Below are 23058 nucleotides of genomic sequence, written 5' to 3'. Positions count from 1 at the left end.
TTTACTGCCCTTTTGTGTACTTTTCTTTTGTAGGGGAATGAGTTATCACTGATCTGGACTCAAGGTAAGTTCTTTTATAACACAATTTGACTGTATTTGTGAGCTTTTCACTCACCAATAAAATAGATATGTTCCCATTAATCAGAATAATTTAATAGTATCTTATATGGATTAAAAATCAATTTAATCAAAGGTAGTTATGACTATTCAGTAATACAGAATGACTATTCTGTAATGATTGGCTAACTACCCCAAAAAAGACAGAGACTACTATAAGATAATATCCTACAAACAGAAGACATCCATGTAATACCAAGTATCATGAAGTCCTCAATTTTTTGAATGTAGCAAGAATTCCCATTTCAAGGTGCTATTTAAAATGATTGCATTTAATCAGCAGGGTGGCTTGGCCGTAAAGAAAACCTCAACAAATTTTAAAAAACTGAAATCATTCAGAATTCTTTGAACACCATGGAGTTAAGCTATAAATCAGCAACAAGAAGAGAACTAGAAAAATCTCAGCTGCTGGGAAATTAAGTAGTATGTTTATGATGCTTAGAAATATATTACTTAGAAGTAATTGACATGTACAGTAGACAGACTAATGAACCCCTAAAAAAGGCTATGTCCTAAACCCAGGAACCTGTAAATAAATTACTTAACTTGGCTAACGTGACTTTACAAATGTGATTAAGGTTAAGAATCTTGAGACATGGCAATTATGCTGGATTATCAGTGTAGGCCCAACCAAATCATGTTGGTCCTTAAAATCAAGTAAACTTTCCTTGCTCAGAATCAGGGTGAGATGAAATTAGGCAAGAATGGTCAAAGGGATTTAACATTGCTGATTTACAAGATGAAGGCAGGCATGCAGGCAGGCTCTAGAAGCTGGAAAAAACAAGGAAACAGATTTTCCCCTGAAGTCTCTGGAAAGGAATACAGTCCTGCCCATACCTGTCCAGTGAGATTCAGGTCAAATTCCTAACCCACAAAAGTTTGTAGAAAATAATAAAATGTTGTACAAAATAATAAATTTGTGTTGCAAATTTATGGTAATTTGTTATAGCAGCAACAGAAAACTAACAGGATAAAAACAATATCTTGAACTGATAACAATGAAGATAGGACATATCTAAACCTATAGAATGTAGCTAAAGCAGTACTTAGTGGGAAATTCATAACCTTAAACATATAAAAAAAGAGAAAAAAAAAGCCAAAAGTCAAATACGTAAACCCCTAATTCAAAAAGTAAACATCAGACCTAAAGTTAAGTAGGAAGAAAATAAACAGAAATCCATAAAATAGAAAAGTTACAATAGTATAAATAAATACGCTAACATTAATAAAACTAGTAAATCCTTAATATGCTGATTAAGAAAATAAAATAAGTTACCAACATCAGGAAAAATTCAACAGGCATCAAAAAGACAAAAGGATGCTATAATTCTACAATCAATAAATTTTGAGGGTTTGTGCCAAAAGCAAAGGCAACAAAAGCAAAAATAAACAAGTGAGACATCAAACTAAAAAGCTTCTGCACAGCAAAGGAAACCACCAACAAAACGAAAAGGTAAACCTACCAAATGAGAGAAACCATATATCCAAAAAACGGATTAATATCCAAAATATTTAAGGTGCTCATCCAACTCATTAACAACAACAAAAAAGGATTAAAAATGCACAGAATCTAAATAGACATTTTTCCAAAGACATACTAATGGCCAACAGATACATGAAAAGATGCTCCATATCACTAATCATCAGAAAAATGCAAATCAAAACCACGATGAGAAATCACCTCACACCTGTTAGAGTGACTGTTATCAAAAAGACAACAGATAATTGGATTTCAAAGGATGTGGAGAACCGGAAGCCCCTGCACATTGTTGGTGGGAATATAAATTGGTGCAGCTAACTATAAATATGTAATATATATATAATATATATAATATAAATTGGGGCACCTCAAAAAATTAAAAATAGAACTACTGTATGTTCCAGCAATTCCACTTCCAGGTATTTATCCAGAGAAAACGAAAACACTTAAAAAGATATCTGCAACCCCATGTTCACTGTAGCATTATTTACAATAGCAAAAAAATAGAAACAACCAAAGTGTCCATCAATGGATGAATGAATAAAGAAAATGTGGTACATGTACACACACACACACACACACACACACACACACACACACACACAGGAATATTATTCAGCTATAAAAAAGGGAATCCTGCCACTTGCAACAATATGGATGAACCTTGAAGGCATTATGCTAAGTGAAATAAGTTATACAGAAAAAGATAAAAACTGTGTGATCTCACTTATATTTACAATTAAAAAAAAAAAAAAAACCCACTCACAGCCACAGAGAACATACTTGTGGTTGCCAGAGGCAAGGGCATGGCAAATGGGCATTAGGCAAATAGGCATGAAGGGGATCAAAAAGTACAAACTACTTCCAGTTATAAACTAAATAAATCCAAGGGATATAATATACAACCTAGTATCAGTAGTTAATAATACTGTATTGTGTATTTGAAAGTTGTGTAGAGAATGTATCTTAAAAGTTCTGATCGCAAAGAAAAAAATTTGTTAATTGTATGGTGACAGATGTTAACAAGACTTACTGTGGTCATTTTGCAGTACATAAATATATCAAATCATTATGTTATACACCTCAAACTAAAATAATGTTATATGCCAATTTTATCTCAGTAAGAATAATAAAGCAAAGGAGCAGAGAAAAAAATTAATTTGACCATTGGCATGAAACAAATTCTTTGAAAAATACAAATTACCACTAAGCTGATAAAAGACGAAATATATACAATTTTAACAGTTGGATATCGAGTAAAGAAATTAAACCCAGTATTAAAACCCTTTCCCTAGACTTGTTCTTAAATTTGTTAACTATGATAACCTACATTATGAATCTGTAAAAGAAAGACCTTATTTTCTGGAAATGTTTATTACATAAGGGTCAAAGCCATGATGTCCATATTTACTTTTAATTCAATAAATATGTTTGTTATATGTGTGTGAGGGGGATATACATGTATACATAGATAAGACAATAACTATGAAAAATAAAAACACACACATAAATCTTAGCAACCAAGTCCAGTAATATATATAAAAAGATACGTTGCAATCAAGTAGGTTTATTTCAAGAGTGTAAAGGTTACTGAATATTCAAAAAAACAGTAGGTGTGGAATCTCAAATGTGGAGGCTAATGACAGCCACCCAATTTCAAATCTCCCCCCATCGTCCTTCAAAACCGAAAAACGAAACAAATGAAAAAACTGGGGGAATAAATGCAACCACATATGACCCACACCTTGAGCATTGCTAAGAATACCATAACCTTCATACTATCTGTAAATAGAGAAATAAACCAAATTACAACAGAGTTCCAAGGGCCCCACTATTGCAGGCCCGTGAAGGTAGAAACCAGAGGAGAAAGAGCCTAACAGCAGAACCCCTAAAAAGTACATGGGATACACAGGGCTTAAAGAACAGAAGAAAAACAAAACAAAACATAAACACCCCCAGAAAGAAAAGTCCAATTAAATACCAAAATATAAAACATAAACTGGGACTCGGTAGTTTGAAAACACAGGCTATAAATAATAAAGAAAGACTTGAGTGTGAGTCTAACCAAACATGAGAGCCTTAGTAAAGCTTTCCTTCTGGGGAAGAAAGAGACCTTATATAGAAAAGGGTATGAGGTAACAGGAAAGGGGTGCAGAGAATAATGGAAATGAGAGGAGAAAGTAAGGAGCCTATAAAACAAAGGAGAAACACCAACCACTCCCCCATCCTCATCCATTAAAAAAAGTGCACAGAAGAGGGGTGAACGGACAGAAGAGGACATAAACTGGAACCATACACTCACAAGAAGTAAGAATACAAAAAGGCAGAACTCGTGCCATCAGTGCTGTTAGAGATCAGGACAGCAATCACCTTCGGAGAAGCATTAATTGGGAAGGAAAAGAATGAAGCTTCAAGAGTGCTGGTCAAGTTCTACTTGTTAATCCAAGGACCAGTAACGTAAGTGTGTTCCACGTGTGAAAATATATCAAGCTGTATAGTTACAATATGTACTTTCCTGCATATTCAATTAAAAGTAAAAACAAAATAGATATGCTTGTTCCCTACAGAATCTAAATCTAGGGCACATACATGAGAAAACATATAAACCATGTCAGGGTTTGGAAAAAGCACATTAAGAGTCAGTGAGTGTTAGGAAGGGTAAGCAGAGGATGACATTTTAATTCTATTTTGTTTCTGCCTAATAATCCTTTCTCATTTTGCTCCACTCCCCTCAAACTGTACAGCTATGTTGATCAGTTCATGTGGTTCATTAGGGATAGTTCTGCCCACCTCTGGAAGGATGGGTAAATAACCTATACCTAATTAGGTTATTCCCCTGCTAGAAAAACAAGGTGAAGGAATGTGACCCATGCTTTTACAGGAGCTAGGGGGAAAACACCCTCTTCCTCTAGAACTCAGAGGAAAAAGCCTCTATCAACCTATAGCTGCTGGGGGTTATCTTTCACACCACCTGGAAATAAATGCAAATCAGAGAAAGGGGACTGAAAGAAAAGGCCATTATAAAAATAAGCAAACAGGCATAGAAACCACGTGACACTTCTTAAGCACCTGAATTTAGCCATATGTAACTACTCATTTATGTGGGCTAAAACACTTTCTACGTGAGCTTCTTTGAGTTGGTTCTGTTAATGTGTAACTGAAAGAGTCCAGTATAACACAAAATTTGAAAGGACTGATCTGAGTAGAGGATAATTTAAAAAGCAACTCTCTCTTCATCTGTGAACATCACAACCAGAGAATCTTTTCTTAGTCCATTCTGGCTGCAAGAACAGAATACCATGGAACTTATAAACAGAAATTTATTTCTCACAGTTCCAGAGGCTCAAAGGCCAAGAGCAATCTGGTGCTGGCTTCCTCATTCATTGATGGCTAGTCTCACTGTGCCCTCACATGGTGAAAGGAACAAAGGCGCTCTCTGAGGTCTTTAATGGGCACTAATCCCATTCATGAAGGCAGAAGCCTCAAGGCCTAATCATCTCCCAAAGGCCCCACCTCCAAATATACCCACCATCACACTAGGGATTAGTTTTCAATATGAATTTTGGGAAGTCACATTCAGTCTATAGTACCTTCTCCCTGAATCTATGATACCGTTTCTTCTGAGAGCACTGCATTTAGTGGTGCTTTTCCCTGTTACAGACACTTCCTAGATAATTAGAGAAAGGAAAAAAAAAAAAAAAAAAAAAAAGGCAGGGTAATGATGGGGACGGGAAAACAGAGTAGGTGGCATATAATTACTTTCAATTCTCTATTTTTAAAATCTGAGTTTTACTGTTTTAAAATGCTTTCTTCTAGCAAGTTTCAAAACAGTTAAGATCTAATAATTCCTCAACTGAGGCAATTTATTGAATTATAGGGAAGAGCACATGTTTTATTTTAAAACAGAAAAGGCGGGGCACCTGGGTGGCTCAGTTGGTTAGGCATCTATCTTCCACTCAGGTCATGATCCCAGTGTCCTGGGAGCAAGACCTGCATTGGGCTCCCTGCTCAGTGAGGTGTCTGTTTCTCCCTCTGTGCACTCTTTCTCTCTCTCAAATAAACAAATAAAGTCTTTAGAAAAAAAATGGCTGTGGAAAGCTTTCATTAAAAAAAATCTGAATTTGTTCTGTACTGCTCTTTGAAAAGTAAAATTGCAATTTACAGATTAAGATGGACAAGCGGGTTCCTACTTCAGTGAGCACCCCATCTTTCCAACTATATTACAGCGATGAACTGAGTAGTCAAGAGTTAATTAAAGCATAATTAGGTTTAAATATAAGATAAAAATCTCTGTGGCATGTGGGATTTATTCCAGGAATGCAAAGGTGGCTCAATGTAAAGAAAATCAATGTAATATACCATATTAACAGAATGAAGGCGGGGACACATAATCATTTCAACTGAAGAAGAAAAAGCATTTAACAGAATCTAACACTCTTTCATAATAAAACCATGTAGAAAACTAGGAATAGACAGAAACATCTTCAACATGATACAGGGCATCTACGAAAAACTAACAACTAACATCGTATCATACTCAATGGAGGGGCGCCTGGGTAGCTCAGTCAGTTAAGCATCAGACCCTTGGTTTCAGCGCAGGTCATGATCTCAGGGTCGTGAGATGCAGCTCCACGCTCTGCTTGCGATTCTCTCTCCCTCTCCTTTTTGCTCCTCCCCCCATTCAGGCTCTCTCTTTCTCTCTCAAATAAATAAATCTTTTAAAAAAATATATCATACTCAATGATAAAAGATGGAAACCTTTCTCCCTAAATTCCAGAAGGAGCCAAGATGCCTCATCTCCTTTGCAGGGATGAGTAAGTAACCAGAAAAACAAGGTGAAGGCCTGTGACCCAGGTTTTTACTGGAGCTATTAAACAATTCAATGGTAGTCCAAACCAGAGTATTATGCAAGCAAAAGAGATCAAAAGGCATTCAAATTGAAAAGAAACAAGTAAAACTTTATCAGAGAACATAATCTTACAGAAATCTCAAAGAATCTGCCAAAAAACTACTACAATTAATCAATGAATTCAGCAAGTTGCCACATACAAAGATAAAAACACAAAAATCAGTGTTTTTACACACCAGGAATGAACAATCCAAAAAGAAAATTAATGAAGCAATTCTAATTCTAATAATAATCAAAAGAATAAATACCTAGAAACAGATTTAACCAAGGAGGTAAAAGGCATACATTGAAAATTACCAAACACTGCTGAAGGAAATTAAAGAGGATCTAAATAAATGGAAAGACATCCTATGTTCATGGATTAGAAGACATTTTTAAGATGACAATACTTCCCAAATTTATTTACAAATCTAATGCAATCGCTATCAAAATTCCAACAGTCTTTTTTGCAGAAACAGAAAAACTGACTTTCTAAAAGAAAAAGAAAAATAATAATAAAGAAAATACCAACTATAACTCTTTTTTAAAAGGTGATTTTTCAGCTCTCCTTGGGCTTAGACGTAGTTTGCAGAGACATGTCTAAATGCACCACGAAGGTAAGAATCTTGGGTAAATACAGGACCCGTTATGGTGCCTCCCTCAGGAAAATGGTGAAGAAGATTGAAATAAGCCAGCATGCCAAGTACACGTGCTCCTTCTGTGGCAAAACTAAGATGAAATGACGAGCTGTGGGGCTCCTCCATAAAAACGGTACCCAGTGGTGCGACCTAGAGCACCACTTCTGCCATCACAGCAAAGTTTGCATCAGAAGACTGAGGAGCTGAAAGACCAGCAGAAGCTCCACCATCCGAAACATTGCTATCCTATAAGAAATGGGTTAATTTATGTAACAAAATTACTTTGCGTTGTTGCTAAATTGATTAGTTAGAGCTTCCGATTTGGGCTACATTAATTATGCTTTCTCAAAAGACTTGGAAACTAAAATTCCTTCTAATTTTTATTGAAAATAAATAAATAAAAGGTGATTTTCAATTTTTATAGAGTTGTAAGGGGACTGAAAAAATCAAAATAATATTGAAAAAGAACAAACTTCTCAAAGAGGATCATAAATCAAAACAGAGAGAAGCTAATGCATTAGTAAACAATATGATTACACCACCACTGTCTATTCAAATTACAGATTTTGGGAGCACCTGGGCGGCTTAGTTAGTTAAGCGACTGCTGACTGCTCTGGTCAAGATCCGGGAATACTAGATGGAGCCCTGCCCTGGGCTTCCCACTCAGCAGGGAGTCTGCTGTTCCCTCTGTCCCTCCCCCTGCTCATGCTCTCCATCCCTCTCTCTCTCAAAATAAATAAAATCTTTAAAAAATAAATAAATAAAATGAGATTACAGCTTTTGGTGTTGTTAGACTCACACTATACCATACTTTGCAGTGAAGTGGGCAGTCCCTAAAGGTAAATGGGCTGGACAATATTTTCATAATGTCTTCAGAGTTAACAAACACAATAAACAATTCAAATAAAAAGTTATACATTTTCACTTCTGAAATTCAGCAATAAGAAATCATGTGACTTGCTTCCCTTTATCAAACATAAATTTACTACTACCTTTCCCATATATCCATTCATTCTAAATCAAACAAGGTTATACTTGGGTTTCTTAATACTTGAGTCATTTTTATTCAAAGCAATAAATCAATAACCCAAATTACCTTTTACAGTACTTGAGTATATATCATTATGAATGCACACACACACCATATTCATAGAGCCTGGACACGTTCTAGAACCAACCCTACAATTTTAAGCTAGTCTAAGTGACTCAACGAAACCTAGAAATATATATGGGTTTGTGGTCTCCCCAGGAATTCTATTCCTCATTGTGGAAAGGGGAAAAAAATAGTCAAGACCCAGTAAGAGACCCAGAATGATGTAGTACCTCAACATACAAGGTCACCGTTTTAAAAGTAAGTCTGGACATCTCTTAGGACAAGGATGGTGTAAACTAAGAAAAATGGCTTTGTATTGCTCATTATACCATCCACTAGGATGAAAATTGCAGAAGACTGTCTGCATCTCTTAGCTGAGTAGTAACATCAGAAATAGTCTCACTGGTCAAAAATATCGAGACAATCAAAGAAAACTCAGGTATCAACAACATTCAGGAATGCTTTTCAATGTGAGATTTATAATGTATGCAGAAGATTTAAACAGAAACAGAGATCTTATTTTGAAGGGTCATCATTCAATTCTATATTTTTATTTAAAAACCATTCTATAATCACTATCACAATACCTAGTACATACTACTAACAAAAGCTTGTTGAAAGCTCAACTGCATGGATAGACGGCTGAATGAGCAAATAAACAAATGGGAGGAAAAAGAATGATTATCAAAATAAAGTTTAAAAATGTTGATACTCTCTGAAGACTAGTTTCTTCCTCATTTTAAAAAGCTACTCTGATTAGGGAAAAAATGTATGAGAAGTAACATGGCACAGTGGAAACAAGACAAGACTTGAACTCAGAAAAATCCAGATTTAAATCTTAGCCAAAACTCTTAGTGGCTTGTGTTGTGGACCAAATTGTTTACTTTATACAAGTCTTAATTTTCTCTACCTATAAAATGGGGATTATAGTATCTACCTTACTAACACAATAAACCAGAAATTTTGGCACCTAGAACAAACTAAACAAAACCAGTTCTCCAATCAACTCTGTAATTCATAATGTAGCCCACAGATGGGTGTTACTAACAATGCTCACCATCTGGTAGCTTCCTGTTTTAAATAATTATTCTTGCTAACTAGGTGCCAAGCTTCTAGAATCATTACATTAAATGTTTGCACCCTCTAAATTTCAGTGTCCTTAGACAAAGCCCAGTATGACCTGCCATAGCTCAGATTATAGGTTAGTTCTGAGGGTTAAATATAATGTTAAGAAAAACCCCTGTACAGTGACAGGCATATAATAGACAATAAATCAATGTTATTTAAATATTTTATTAATACCTTTAAGTCATCCATTTGCCACTCTACATTCTCACAATTATTCTAATAAACCCACACCAAGAATACAGATTAATCATATCAGGCCATTGCAGAAATATATAAGAAAGAAAGAAGTGAAAGGATATGTATTGGAAACATTCTCTTCAAAGATTCAAGTTGATTCCTTCAATCTTGATTTTTGGATTTTCTGTCTTAAATACATTGAGAGCTGGTGACGTAAAAGAGCAGAAGGTACCTCAATTTCTAGAGCCATTCCTAGATTGAGGAAGCAAGCGAGGTGTCAGGTTCAAAAGGAGAATTCAAAGTTACCACTATCGGGGTATGCTTCTTCTGTGCAGGATGGGCAAACAGAACTGCTGCTATTGTGTTCTGCCTCTAGTCTCAGCTGTGCAAACACCAGTTAAGTAAGAAAAACATCAAGCCATCTTTATCAGATCTACAAACAACCCAGATAAACTCCTTTAGGATGAATAGTTTATAGTTAGAATGAATAGTTAGTATTTAGAATAACTAAATTTGCCAAATCATAAGAGCCCTGTAAAAAGCATCCCTACTTAAGCTCTGACAAATCATTTTCTCTGGATTATCAGATATCCAGAAATAATGATTTTATTATAAAGTATTATCAAACCAAACCAAGGTCACAGATAACAATTCTATTTTCTTTTTTCCCCCCACAGGCAACCACTCTCATAGCAAGAGTTAATTAAAATGATGCAGAGGTATTACTGGTTATAGTGATGTTTCAATAACAGCTTTACTACACTAAAGCAAACTTCCCCTAAGAAACACCTCTTCTACTCATAAATGTCAAGTCAGGTCACAAGCTAGAGTCCCCAATTTCCTCACAAATTAAAGAATAAATTCATCATACTCAACATTACACTCAATGGTGATTTGCTGAAAGCTCTTCTTCTAAGATCAGAAACAAGACAATGATGCCCATTCTCACCACTTGATTCAACATAGTATTAGAAGACCTTGTCAGAGCAATCAGACAAGAAAAAGAAATAAAAGTCATCCAAATCAGAAAGGAAGAAGTAAAACTGTTTCTATTTGCAGATAGCATGCTATTATATATAGAAAATCCTAAAGACTCCACCAAAAAACTGTTAGAATAACAGATGAAATCTGTTAAAAATCATAAATAAGAGAAATTGAAGACAAAAATAAACAGAAAAATATTCCATGCTCATGGATTAAAAGAATTAATATTGTTGAAATGTCCATAATACCCAATGTTATCTATAGATTCAATGCAATCCCTATCAAAATTCCAATGACATTTTTCAAAAAGTAGAAAAAAAAATCCTAAAATTTGTATGGAACCCTAAAGAACCCCAAATAGCCAAAGAAACCCTCTGAATAAAGAATGAAGCTGGAGGCATCACATTTCCTGATTTCAAACTATATTACAAAGCTACAGTAATCAAACCAGTATGGTACTGGACACATAGATCAATGGGATAAAATAGAGAGCACAGAAATAAAACCTCACATATATACTAGGTCTCTTCAATAAATGGAGAACAGTCTCTTCAACAAATGGAATTGACAAAAATAACAAAATATCAACAAAAATAAACAGCTACATGCAAAACAATAACAGTAAACTCCTATCTCATGCCACACACAAAAATTAACTCAAAATAGATTAAAGATCTGAACATAAGACCTGAAACCACAAAATCCTAGGGGAAAAAACAGGGAGGGTAAGCTTTCTTGGCATGATTTTTTGGATTTGACACCAAAAGCAAAGGCATCAAAAGCAAAAATAAACAAGTGGAACTACATTGAACTATAAACATTTTACACAGCAAAGGAAACCAACAACGAAATGAAAAGGCAATCTACCAACTGGGAGAAAATAGTTGCAAATCATATATTTGACAAGAGGTTAATATCCAAAATATATAAAGAACACAAAATCTAATAACAAAAAACCCCTAAACAATTTGATTAAAAAATGAGCAAAGGAACTGAAAAGATATTTTCTCAAGATATAAAAATGCCAAACAAGTACATGAAAAGGTACTTAACAACACTCATCATCACGGAACTACAAATCAAAACCACAATTAGATATTACCTCACACCTGTCAGGATGTCTATCAACAAAAAGATCACAGATGGGGTGCCTGGGTGGCTCAGTGAGTTAAAACCTCTGCCTTGGGGCACGTGGGTGGCTCAGTCGGTTAAGCATCTACCTTCAGCTCAGGTCATGATCCCAGAGGCCTGGGATGGAGCCATCGGGCTCCCTGCTCAGCAGGAAATCTGCTTCTCCCTCTCCCACTTTCTCTGCTTGTATTCCCTCTCTTGCTTCTCTCTCTCTGTGTCAAATGAATAAATAAAATCTTTTAAAAATATGAAGGAAAAAAAAAAAAAAGCCTCTGCCTTTGGCTCAGGTCATGATCCCAGGGTCCTGGGATCAAGCCCCACATCGGGCTCTCTGCTTGGCAGGGAGCCTGCTTCCCCCTCTCTCTCTGCCTGCCTCTCTGCCTACTTGTGATCTCTGTCTGTCAAATAAATAAATAAAATCTTAAAAAAAAAAGATAACAGATAACAAGTGTTGGGCATGACATGGAAAAAAGAGAACTCTTATACACTGCTGTAGGGAATATAAATTGGTGCAGTCACTAAAAAACCGGAATCAAGGCTCCTCAAAAAATTAAAAATAGAACTACGCTATGATCCAGCAATTCCATTTCTAGGTATAAGGAAACAAAATCACTATCTCAGAGAGGTACCTGCACTCTCGTTTATTTCAGCATTATTTACAATAGTGAAGACATGAAAACAACCTAAGTACCCACTAATGATTGAATGGATAAAGAAAATGTGATATGTGTACACACACACACACACACACACACACACACACACACACACACACAAATATTATTAGGCATAAAAAAGAAGGAAATCCTGCCATCAGACACAAGAATGGACCTTGAGGTCATTATGCTAAGGAAAATACATCAGAGCAACAAATACTAAATTATCTCATTTATGTGTAGAATCTAAAAAGAACCAAACTCATAGAAGAGATTGGTGGTTACCAGAGGCAGGGATGGGGGTGGGTAAAATGGGTGAAGGCAGTCAAAAGGCATGAACTTCCACTTATAAGATTAATGAGTTTTAAAAATACTGCATCATATATTTGAAAGTTGATAAAAGAGTAGATCTTAAAAGCTCCCATTGCAAGGAAAAAAAAGACTTATAACTACATGGGGGGAAGGATATTAACTAAACTTATTATGGTAATCATTTCACAATATAGACATGTATCAAATCATGCTGTACCTTTAGTACTATGTTAATGTCAATTACAGCTCAATAAAACGGGGGGGGGGGTTAAACCAATAATGTCCATGCATCTGTTAGGTGGTGACTGGTACACTTTTAAAAGTACCCAAAACACTGCCCTGACATTACATTTGACACACAGCTATAAGGTCTAAAACAAAGGTTATTTTACACACTGGTTAAAAATTAGAATTCTGTGACTGTGGTTCCCGCAGTTTGTATGAAAAAATTGATCACATTATAAATAAGCAATAAAATGCTAAAAGCAATTAGTCGAGTATAATGTTTTGGATTTGATGGCACATTAACAACAAAAACCAATCCACGGCAGGAATGGATACTGTGGTTTCAGAAAGACAAGCATATGTTAAATGGGAAAAACATGTTTAAATGATAACATTCCTTGAGAGAGAGATCTAGTAGATTTGGTATCAAGTCCTAGTGAGAAATAATTCACCATCATATCACAAAGTAACTAACTAAATGACATTATTCTGTTATTTGCTGAAATGCATCCGAAATTCTCATTTTGAAGCAACGATTTTTATTTTTCTGGTGCCATCAAGTGGTAACATTATGAAGTGCTCTAAGTTTAAATGCAAATAACTTTTCAACAGAAAAATATCACACCGATATATCCATGTCACTTAAACACTAGTGATTTTACAGCACAAAATTATCTAAAAAGAAAAGGGAAAATATCAGAGCTAACTGCAACTCATCCCGATTTTAAATTCCCAATCCAAAATTAGAGTTAAGACAAAGAATTTAAAAAAAAAAAAAAAAAAGACAAGAAAAATGTGTACATCTCTAAAGACTAGAACGCTCTACAGGCAAACAAAAAACCTAACTATGATACTACTTGAGAAACAAAAAATTCTATCAAAATGACGTATCAGTCAAACCATGAGAAATGTTCCCTCCTAAAACTCCATTATAGGGCACTAAAAGAATTATTTTTAAGGCAAAAGCCCAAAAGGACAAAGAGATTAAGAGAGAAGACTGCAGCAACATTTTACAAGCTAGAAAACAGATGGATGAGAGGTTATTGACTTAGGAAGCTCAAGAAAGCTGCCTGACTTATATGACACTGTAAATCTCTCCCAAAGTTTGGGAATTGGTAGCACTGGGTAGCTGTGGAAATCAAAGTAAGGGCTAAAAACCAGAAAATTAGTCAAAATTCTGATTAAAAAGCACAGATACCACTACACTCACTCCCTCTTCAGTCCATGCAGCCAAATATTCATCTTATACCACGTTAGAAGACTGAAAGTTCATCCTCTAATAAAAAAGAAAACTCTGGACAGGACACAAAGCAAAGTGAGGGGGGAAGTACTGTAGTAAAAAAGTGTCAGTGCTACAGGAGACTATGGTCCTTTGAATGGCACTAACAAGTCAAAGTTCACAGAACAACAGTAAAAATGACAATTTCCTGGAAAGCAAACCACTGGAAGAAGGTCTTATCAAACCTTTGATTAGTGTGTCCAGAAAGTCACGTGACTAACTGAGGTATGCTTCACACTCTTTCCATAAGGAAAAGACAAATGACTAAAACAAAAATCTGATGCTTAAAAAAAGGCAAGTCCTACTTACGACATTCAGAAACAATCAGCTCCCACGACACCCCAGTAATTAGCTGAAAATTTATGACAACTAACAAAGAACAGAATAGTAGGCATATCAAGAACCTTTACATTTCATCTCCTCTCTTCAGGCCAGCAAGAGTAAATGCACTAGGGGTGCCTGGGTGGTTCAGTCGTTAAGCATCTGACTTGGGCTCAGGTTATGGCCAAGCACCGCCTCAGGCTCCCTGCTCAGCAGGAAGCCGGCTTTTCCCTCTCCTGCTTGTGTTCCCTCTCTCACTGTCTGTCTGTCTGTCTCTCTCTCTATCAAATAAATAAATAAAATCTTTTTTTAAAAAGGAGTAAATGCACTAAAGAATCTTTGTGAGTACCTGAGAGATGAAGGCCGGTGAACACTAGCCATGTCAGAAAAAAACGATTATTGTTCATACAAGAGACATGGAGATTTGATTTTTTTTTTAAAACCTTTTGTTGGTTAATTGATGCAAGTAAAGGGTGAAGCAGTTTCATGTAATTAAAAGTATAAACCCAACTGTGGGCTTTTTGGGGGGCGGCGGGGGAGAGAACGCACATGAGCAGGGCTGGGACAGGGGAGAAGGAGAGAGAGAATCCTAAGCAAGCTCCATGCCTAGCACAAAGCCAGATGCGGGGCTCAATTTCACATCCCTGAAATCACGACCTGAGCCAAAATCAAGAGCCAAATGCTTAACTGACTGAGCCACCCAGGCTCTCCCAAAATGTAAGTCATTTAATCTTCAGTAATTTCTCATTTTCAGTCTTATTTTTAGAGGATTATACACAAGGTATAATTTTTATATATACACTTTTCTTTCTAGATATAAAATATATACATAAATATTAAAATATATAAAATATAAATATAAAAACACTCAAAACATATTAATACAGATAAAATTGTACCTTGAACACCTTCTAGGAGTAAATCAACTCCTTTCCTATAAAAATTGGAAGCAGCTTCGTAGTCCTCTTCTTCTTCTTTTTTTAAAGCCAGCTTTATTAATTCTCCTGCTTTCTCCAAGTAATCTCTTTTGCCAAGCTTGGATTTTAAACTGCCAGGAAAGAGGCTGCGACTTTCCCGTTCTTCTTCTGGTTTGTTCTGTTCACTGTCAGAAGCAACAGCCCCTAGTGCCGAAGGATCCGAAGAGAGATTGAGACCAAAAGTTCTAATGGGAGAATTTTGACTGGAAGCCATTCCATCATCTAACTCAGCAAGAGAATCCGCGTCAACAGTAAGAGATACCAGATCACTGTCACTGGAGAAACCTAGAAATACGATCACAACAGTAAATAGATATTAAATTAAGAATCGATTCATTTGTTCATAGTATCCCAGTTGATTAGAAAGACCGTCACTGCCTGACAGAGATCGGTGCCTGGCAATTTGTTTCTGCCTCCTTCACTCATTTCCGCACTCAATGTAAGCTCTAGAGGCCAATCTCCTTTGCCTTAATTTTCGCACTAAAACTGAAGGCAAGTCTTTACCTAGTCTTTTTTTTTTTTTTTTTTTTTTTTTTTACCTAGTCTTGTTGTCAAAAAGAAGAGCCTTTACCACAAGATCTTGTAACACCATCATTATGATCAAAGGAAGAGAATAAGAGCTTCAGGGTAAGACAAAAACAAGTGCTTGGATCTCAGCTCTTAAAACTTAACTATGTGACCAAAAGTGAGTCACTTAATAATATTACTTATTATGCAAGACTTCAAATGAGGAACAGAGTTAACGCATATAAAGCATAATAGACTTATCATTCAATTACAACTATTATAGCAATTATATAATCATTATTTAACCATTATACAATGTACCCTCACAGAGGTGTGCTTTTAGATAATCATCCATATCTGGAAAATGTATGCCATTTAGTTGTGGGTCTTTTTTATTTTTTTTAAGGACTAAATTTCTAGAAATCTTTGTTTCAATCTCTTTTGGAGAGATCTTTGGTCTATATATTCACCTCTTAGTTTTCCAAAAGAAAATGAATAAACAGGTGGTATTGAAATATTCAGCAATGAAAATTCTTTCTCCCATTTCATAGAACTGACTTCATGGTAAATGAACATGAAGTCTTAGATCTCCCTTTACATTCTTAAAATAATTGAGAGCCTCAAAAAAACTTTTGTTTTTGTAGATTATACCTGTAAATATTTACCAATCTCAATATTTAAATAAACTAAACTTTTTTTAATTAAACACTAAACCCCATTACATGTTAAAATAATTTTTATTAAAAATAATTTATTCTAGAGGCACCTGGGTGGCTCAGTTGGGTTTATACTTTTAATTACATGAAACTGCTTCACCCTTTACTTGGATCAATTAACCAACAAAAGGTTTTAAAAAAAAATCAAATCTCCATGTCTCTTGTATGAACAATAATCGTTTTTTTCTGACAAGCCTCTGCCTTCGGCTCAGGTCATGATCCCAGGGTCCTCGGATCGAGCCCCACATCGGGCTCTCTGCTCTGCAGGGAGCCTGTTTCCTCCTCTCTCTCTGCCTGCCTCTCTACCTACTTGTGATCTGTCAAATAAATAAATAAAAATCTTTTTTTTTTAATTTTTAAAAAAATAATAATTTATTCTAGGGGCATCTGGGTGGCTCAGTATGTTAAGCGTCTGTCTTCAGCTCAGGTATTGATCCCAGGATCCTGGGATCAAGCCCTATGTCAGGCTCCCTGCTCAGTGGGGTGCCTGCTTCTCCCTCTCCTTCTGCCTCTCCCCACTGCTCCTGTTCTCTCTCTCTCTCCCTTTCTCAGAAAAATAAATAAAATCTTTAAAAATAACAATAATAATAATAATTTATTCTAGGGGCGTCTGGTGGCTCAGTCGGTTAAGCATCTACCATCAGCTCAGGTCATGATCTCTGGGTCCTGGGATCAATCAAGCTCCACGTCAGGCTCCCTGCTCAGTGGGGAGCTTGCTTCTCTCTCTCCTCCCTCTGCTGGCTCATGTGCTCTTGCTCTCTCTCTCTCTCATATGAATAAATAAATAAAATCTTACCCAAAAAAAATCCCACAAAACTATATTCTCCAAAACAAAAAAGTGACACTGTTTTAAACCTTTTTAACAGAAGGTAACTAGATTCTCACCAGATCCTGTACTCAATCTATTGTCATATTGTTTGGGTAGAAAGATTTGAGGAAAATCTGACACAGATACGTAATGAAAATGGAGTGAGTATTTTAGCAGCCTTTTTGAATATTTATAGGTATTATTTTTTGATACTACACCAAAACTTGCCAAGTGGTAGTTTCTTAAAGCTTAGTTGCCATGTAGAATGTAAATTCCTCTCAATGAAATTTCTGTCTCTGTTACATTTGAATCCTTTGGTCTGTCTTGCACACCAAATGGCTCTTTTATCCATGCCTGAGTTTGTAACTTCACACACTGGGCATTTTGAAAGTACTGGTTCCCTGCATTAAACTGCTCTTCCAAATACTGACAAATTTCATGATCACAATATTCCCCCCAACATCACATGTTACTGTCATCATCAATCTCATCAGAATATTTTCTTTAGATACTGTGAAACTGTCAAGCTCAAAGCAGCAGATACGAGTGCTTCAAAATTCAGGCACCTGGCTGGCTCAGTCGGTAGAGTTTGTCATTTCGATGTAAAGATTAAAAACAACAACAACAAAACCAAGTTCTCCAAAATCTGAATTTGGAAATGAAAACTCACATTTTACCACTGGCAACAAATACAGTCAGTTGTTTTCCCTAAAGTGTCAGCTCACTTCGTTTGCTTTTGAAAAAAATAGTCACCAAATACCCAAGCCTAAAAAAATGAGAGTTTGTCTGTCAATGGTTCTTTCAAGCGAAAATGGTGTCCCAAGAGCAAAGCAGCTAGTTCATGGCTCAAGCAAGTGCTTCTCCTCCGGACAACCACAGTAATTCAGTATGCAGAAATGCAGAAGTGTTTGATGCATACTTCCATTTTGCCACACAAAGTATCAAAAAGACATGTACCCAAAGGTTGAGATTTGATAAAAATTAATACTTTTTATTGCTTTATCAAGGGTATTCTTAGGCAAAATTAGCACTGGCGTTACTGGAAGTACATGCAAGGATTCCTGCTACAGTCTGCTGTCCCGGTCCTGCCTCAAGCTCAGGCAAGCAGTTTCACCTAACATTGCTTCTGCATCATGAGTGCAAATGTCAACCCAAGTGAAAAAGGCAAATAATTTCCCAGACTATTATAAGAATAGTTTCTGCCTTGGGAACCCCCTGAAAAGATCTCCAGAATACCCAGGCATCTGAAGACCATACTTTGAGAGCCAGTGATCTATATCATTCAATAAGATTGACAACAGAGCTAGGTAAAAATTAAGTTTGGGGTCTGTATCACCACCTAATATTGACTTTCAAGTTTCTCCGGAAAGAAAATATATTGAAAGGAAAATTCTTCCCTCAGGAACATACACAAAGCCAACTTAAAGGTGGGTTAGACTATACAACTCTAGATCAGGGATCAGCAAACTTTGCTTCTGAGGGCTAGAGAGTGAGTATTTTAGGCTTTGTGAGCCGTATGATTGAGCGATGTCACAACTAATCAACTCTGCTACTGTAGTACAAAAGCAGCCACAAATAATACGTAAACAAATAAGTATGGCTATGTTTCAGTAACACTTTACTTATGGATGCTGAAATTTAAATTCCATATAACTTTCACATGCAACAAAATAATATTCTTTTGAATTTTTTCATTTATTTTAAAACGTAAAAACCATTCTTAGCTAGTAGGTCATATATAAACAGGTGGCAGGTCACATTTGGCCCACAGGCCATAGTTTGTCAACCCTTATTATAGACTCAAATTGCTTACTTCATATCAAATAAAATAAGTTAGGGTAAAACATGTTACTGGCAGCTAAACTCTAATTTCAAATCAGCTTCAGACACTACTTTGGCACCCTGTCAACATATCCTGTTTTCAGGGTTTTTTTTATCAAATCCTTAGAATGCCCATAAAGAACTCATTTTCTTCCCTAAAAGCAAAAGACTTCATTAAATCCACAATCTGAGATGAGATTCATTGGACCAAGTGGAAATCTTCACTCTCTGACATTTCAACTGTACAGACTACTTTCAAAATCAAAACCTTTTACAGCAGTCTACAAAATTATTTATCCACCATTCTGAGAAATATATAAACTTTATAAGAGATTTTTTTAAATGATCTACAAATATTTTATATATTCCAATGTACACTTATTTCCTTAAATGGGGGCTTTATATAACCTGGTCCATTGATATTAATAAACAAACAGACAAAGCTTAGAAAAATAAGTTCTGGTTTATACAGCTAACCATAAAATAAAGGAAATGCTGTTATAGATCTTTTGTCTGCTCTCTGGTGTCTTGTCACTATAACCTTCACATCATCTATCACATTGTACTGTTTTATGTTTTGCCTGATTTTCCTTTCTAACAAGAATAATACCAAAGGGCAAAGGGGTAAAATTATGTGTACTCAGTTTCTTGGCTTTTGACCACAAAAACCTAGTGACATAGTCTTATTTCCTCTCTTACCTTTCCAATCGTATTTTGTTAGCAAAGGAAATCATGATTAAATAAAATTAGATCAGAAGACTAAGACCATCAAAATACCTAGGAAGAAAGATAATGAAACGAACTAATAAATAATAATAGTATTAAAATTGTTTCTTTTTCAAATTCTACCTAATTCTAAATGAAGAATCTTTCAAAGTGAGGAAACAAAAAATAGCGGGTTAGGATGAGGAATTTTTCTAGTCCAACTAGGAAAAGCAAAGGGAAGCAAAAAGACTTCTGATTTAATCTTTCGGGAGGACAATTTGGCAATACATTTCAGATGCAAAAAATTCTTGTATCTTTGACCCAGAAAATCAGCAATTTATATAAAAAACAATCAGAGGTATAAAAGATCTATACATGAGAATATCCATCACAAAAATTAGTGAAAATTTGGAAATAACAAATTCTTAACAATAGATTATGGCCCATCCCTTTGAGAAAATATTATGCAGCTATTAAAAATTATGTTACAGAAGAATGCTTAGTACTAAAGTGTTTATTATCTATGATGCAAAAACGACAAACTGTAAAGCAGTATATACATATACTATAATTCCAATTTTAAAATGAAAACAGAGGGGAAAAGGCTAGAGAAGTGTATCAAATACGGACAGTAATTTTCCCTGTACAGTGAGATTACAGGTTGACTCCTTTAGGATGGCAAGCTCTTAAGCCTCAGTATCTGAAGGATTTCAAAGGAGATGCAGTGAGGGCTAAAACTGGAAGTTTGTTTGTGAATAAATCTATGTTATACAGATACAATTTATACAATATAGGCCCGTATGAATCATCCAGCAGCCAGTGTCAAGAATTCCTAACTTAAGAGAGAAGAAAGAAGTGACTATAGACAGATCTGTTTGACACAGACTAACCTCGACATTTCTTCCTTGCCTATCTTCTTCCTTTAATTCTCCTCCTAAGATGCACCCTACCAAAAAAAAAAAAAAAAAAAAAAAAAAAAAAAAAATCCTACCAGATCTGAAAAGACCAACTCTAACATATCGCAACTATACACTGCAACTAATCACCCTCTTGTACTCTCTGAAATCTTTCCTTCTGCATTTAAGCAACTTCTGAACCCCATTCTTCTCAATGAAGTATGCCCCAACCAACTCAAGAACACTCCCCTTTCACCACCGCAGCAAGGAACCATTTACTTACACATGCACTCAGAACCTAGTTTGTTCACCTTATAACCTTAATACATCTACTTAATAAAGTGCTTGAAATCCCACTCCTGTCATTCAACCTGTTTCATACAAAGCTCCATATAAATATCACATGAAGTGGGAACGAGCTTCCGAAAACCCAGAAAGAAAGTTAATAAGATACAGAGAGCAGCCAACAAGTAAGAGGTTCTCAGGGTGAGTAGGAAGAACATTGTAGATAAGGCAGGGCAACAATTGACAAGTCAGAGACTCTTTGTCAAAAGTTAAACCAACCTGAAGTCAATCCATGTTTAAAGGGGCCCTCTGGAGCCATCATGAGAGTAAAAGGTACTTGCTTCACCAACACCATCAAGACAAAAACCTCAGCCTTTTGGGGAAGAGATGGGAGGGGGAAGAGTCAAAGGTTCTATGAAAGCGTTCTGCCTCCAGGTTCATATCACAGAGATTTAAGTCTCAGGGCTATTAGAGGGCCCCAGGTGACCGGTTAAAAAGCAGCTACAGACATGAGGGGTTTCTATAGCATCCCAGTTCACCTACCTACCCTCACCTTCTGTGCTTTGAACTGCTCAGAGTAGGGCAGTCTAGTGAAATCTGTCTAGGACACCACCTCTGAAAGACAGGCACCAGGGGAAAAGGTGGAGTTGCTATAGAATAAATCTTTATACTATAAACTATCAGAAATCTGTATTTGAAGACCATCTGCAAAAAGAGATCAGTTTCCTTTAGAACAACAGGTGGTCTCTCATGGTCAACTATATATAAAATACATGGCCTCATTATTATTAGCTGATAGCTTTCACTGAGCACTGAGGTTCACTCAACGAAAGGGAATTTCTACTTTTCCTAGTAGCAATGACTCATGCTTCACACACAAAGCAAAATATCTAGCCAGCAGAACAAAGGTCACCCTGAAACAGAAGACATACATATCAATCTCCATTAAGAAACAAGCCCTTATTAATATGATTTTAGGTGAAAATGTAAACTTAAAACTTAATGCCAATTAAGACTCCCATACTTGATTACCAACTTACCATTTAGAAATAGCTACTGTTACGAAAAAGTACCATTCCTTTGATGTTTCACATTTTTATAATGTCCTGGGGACAAGTCTTTGCTTTACCCTTGAAAATTTATGAAAAGAGCACCAGTATATTTACTGCATATTTGGTGAAAAACAGAATGACCTCAGAAAACAATACATCAATCAAAATTACAACCATAATACTGCTATCTTATCGTGAGCAACAAAGATCTATGAGTTGGCTTCCCTTTCTACCTAATGAACTTTTTATGCTGCTATTCTCCATAATCTTCTCTGCAAATCAGACCTGCTACCAGCATACAAGTAGCTCACACTGAGCTTTCTATACCAAGTATGTATTCTCACTGCCTCCTTCTCCATAAAACTAAATCTCTTCTTTCGAAATATACTTCTATTAATTCTTGACGACTACTGAGAATGCCTGGACTACCTTAGACACATGGCTTTACTTCTCTGAAATTCCAATTTTTTAATTGTGGAATAAAGGATTTATCTGTGTCATTCTTAATGTTCCTTCTACTCTAAAACACCTCCCGTGACATATCATATTTTTAAAATTTTCCCCACCCAATCCCTAACATCCTAATAGCTAACATTATCCTCAATAGCCCTAGGGTTTTTAAGAGTCAATAGTTATAATTTGTATCATTTGTTTTACATGTACACATACAGTAACACATTCTCATTTGTGTTTTTCTTGAGAATAATGATCTATTCTTCTTTCCCTATTTATTTTAAGCTCCCTCACCAGAGAAAATTCAGCTAATACAGGACAATGAATAACATAAGTAGAAAAGCACTTGAAGAGCAAAAGGAACTTCAAAGTGAATATTCTCATAATACAGGAGGGCCTACAATCATTC

At 35.8% G+C, this 23058-nt stretch overlaps 1 protein-coding gene across 5 annotated transcripts in view; it reads right to left on the bottom strand.

The window, feature by feature from the left end:
- The window catches only part of LOC111150798 (ribosomal protein S6 kinase C1), a 178508-nt gene that overhangs the window by 105042 nt on the left and 50408 nt on the right, over window positions 1-23058 (bottom strand). For 4 of the 5 annotated variants that reach the window (XM_022508403.1, XM_022508405.1, XM_022508404.1 and 1 more), the window contains one exon: window positions 15329-15691. The exons of the other annotated variant lie outside the window; for it this stretch is intronic. In XM_022508403.1, the coding sequence (XP_022364111.1) occupies window positions 15329-15691 (363 nt within the window). The remainder of the gene's footprint in view (window positions 1-15328; window positions 15692-23058) is intronic. 5 annotated transcript variants of the gene reach the window in all.

This window comes from Enhydra lutris, unplaced genomic scaffold (genome assembly GCF_002288905.1).
Source record: "Enhydra lutris kenyoni isolate GAN:26980312 unplaced genomic scaffold, ASM228890v2 scaffoldscaffold24, whole genome shotgun sequence".
Lineage (NCBI taxonomy): Eukaryota > Metazoa > Chordata > Mammalia > Carnivora > Mustelidae > Enhydra > Enhydra lutris.
The sequence above is the reverse complement of the archived record's forward strand: the minus strand, read 5'-3'. Positions and strand labels throughout refer to the sequence as shown.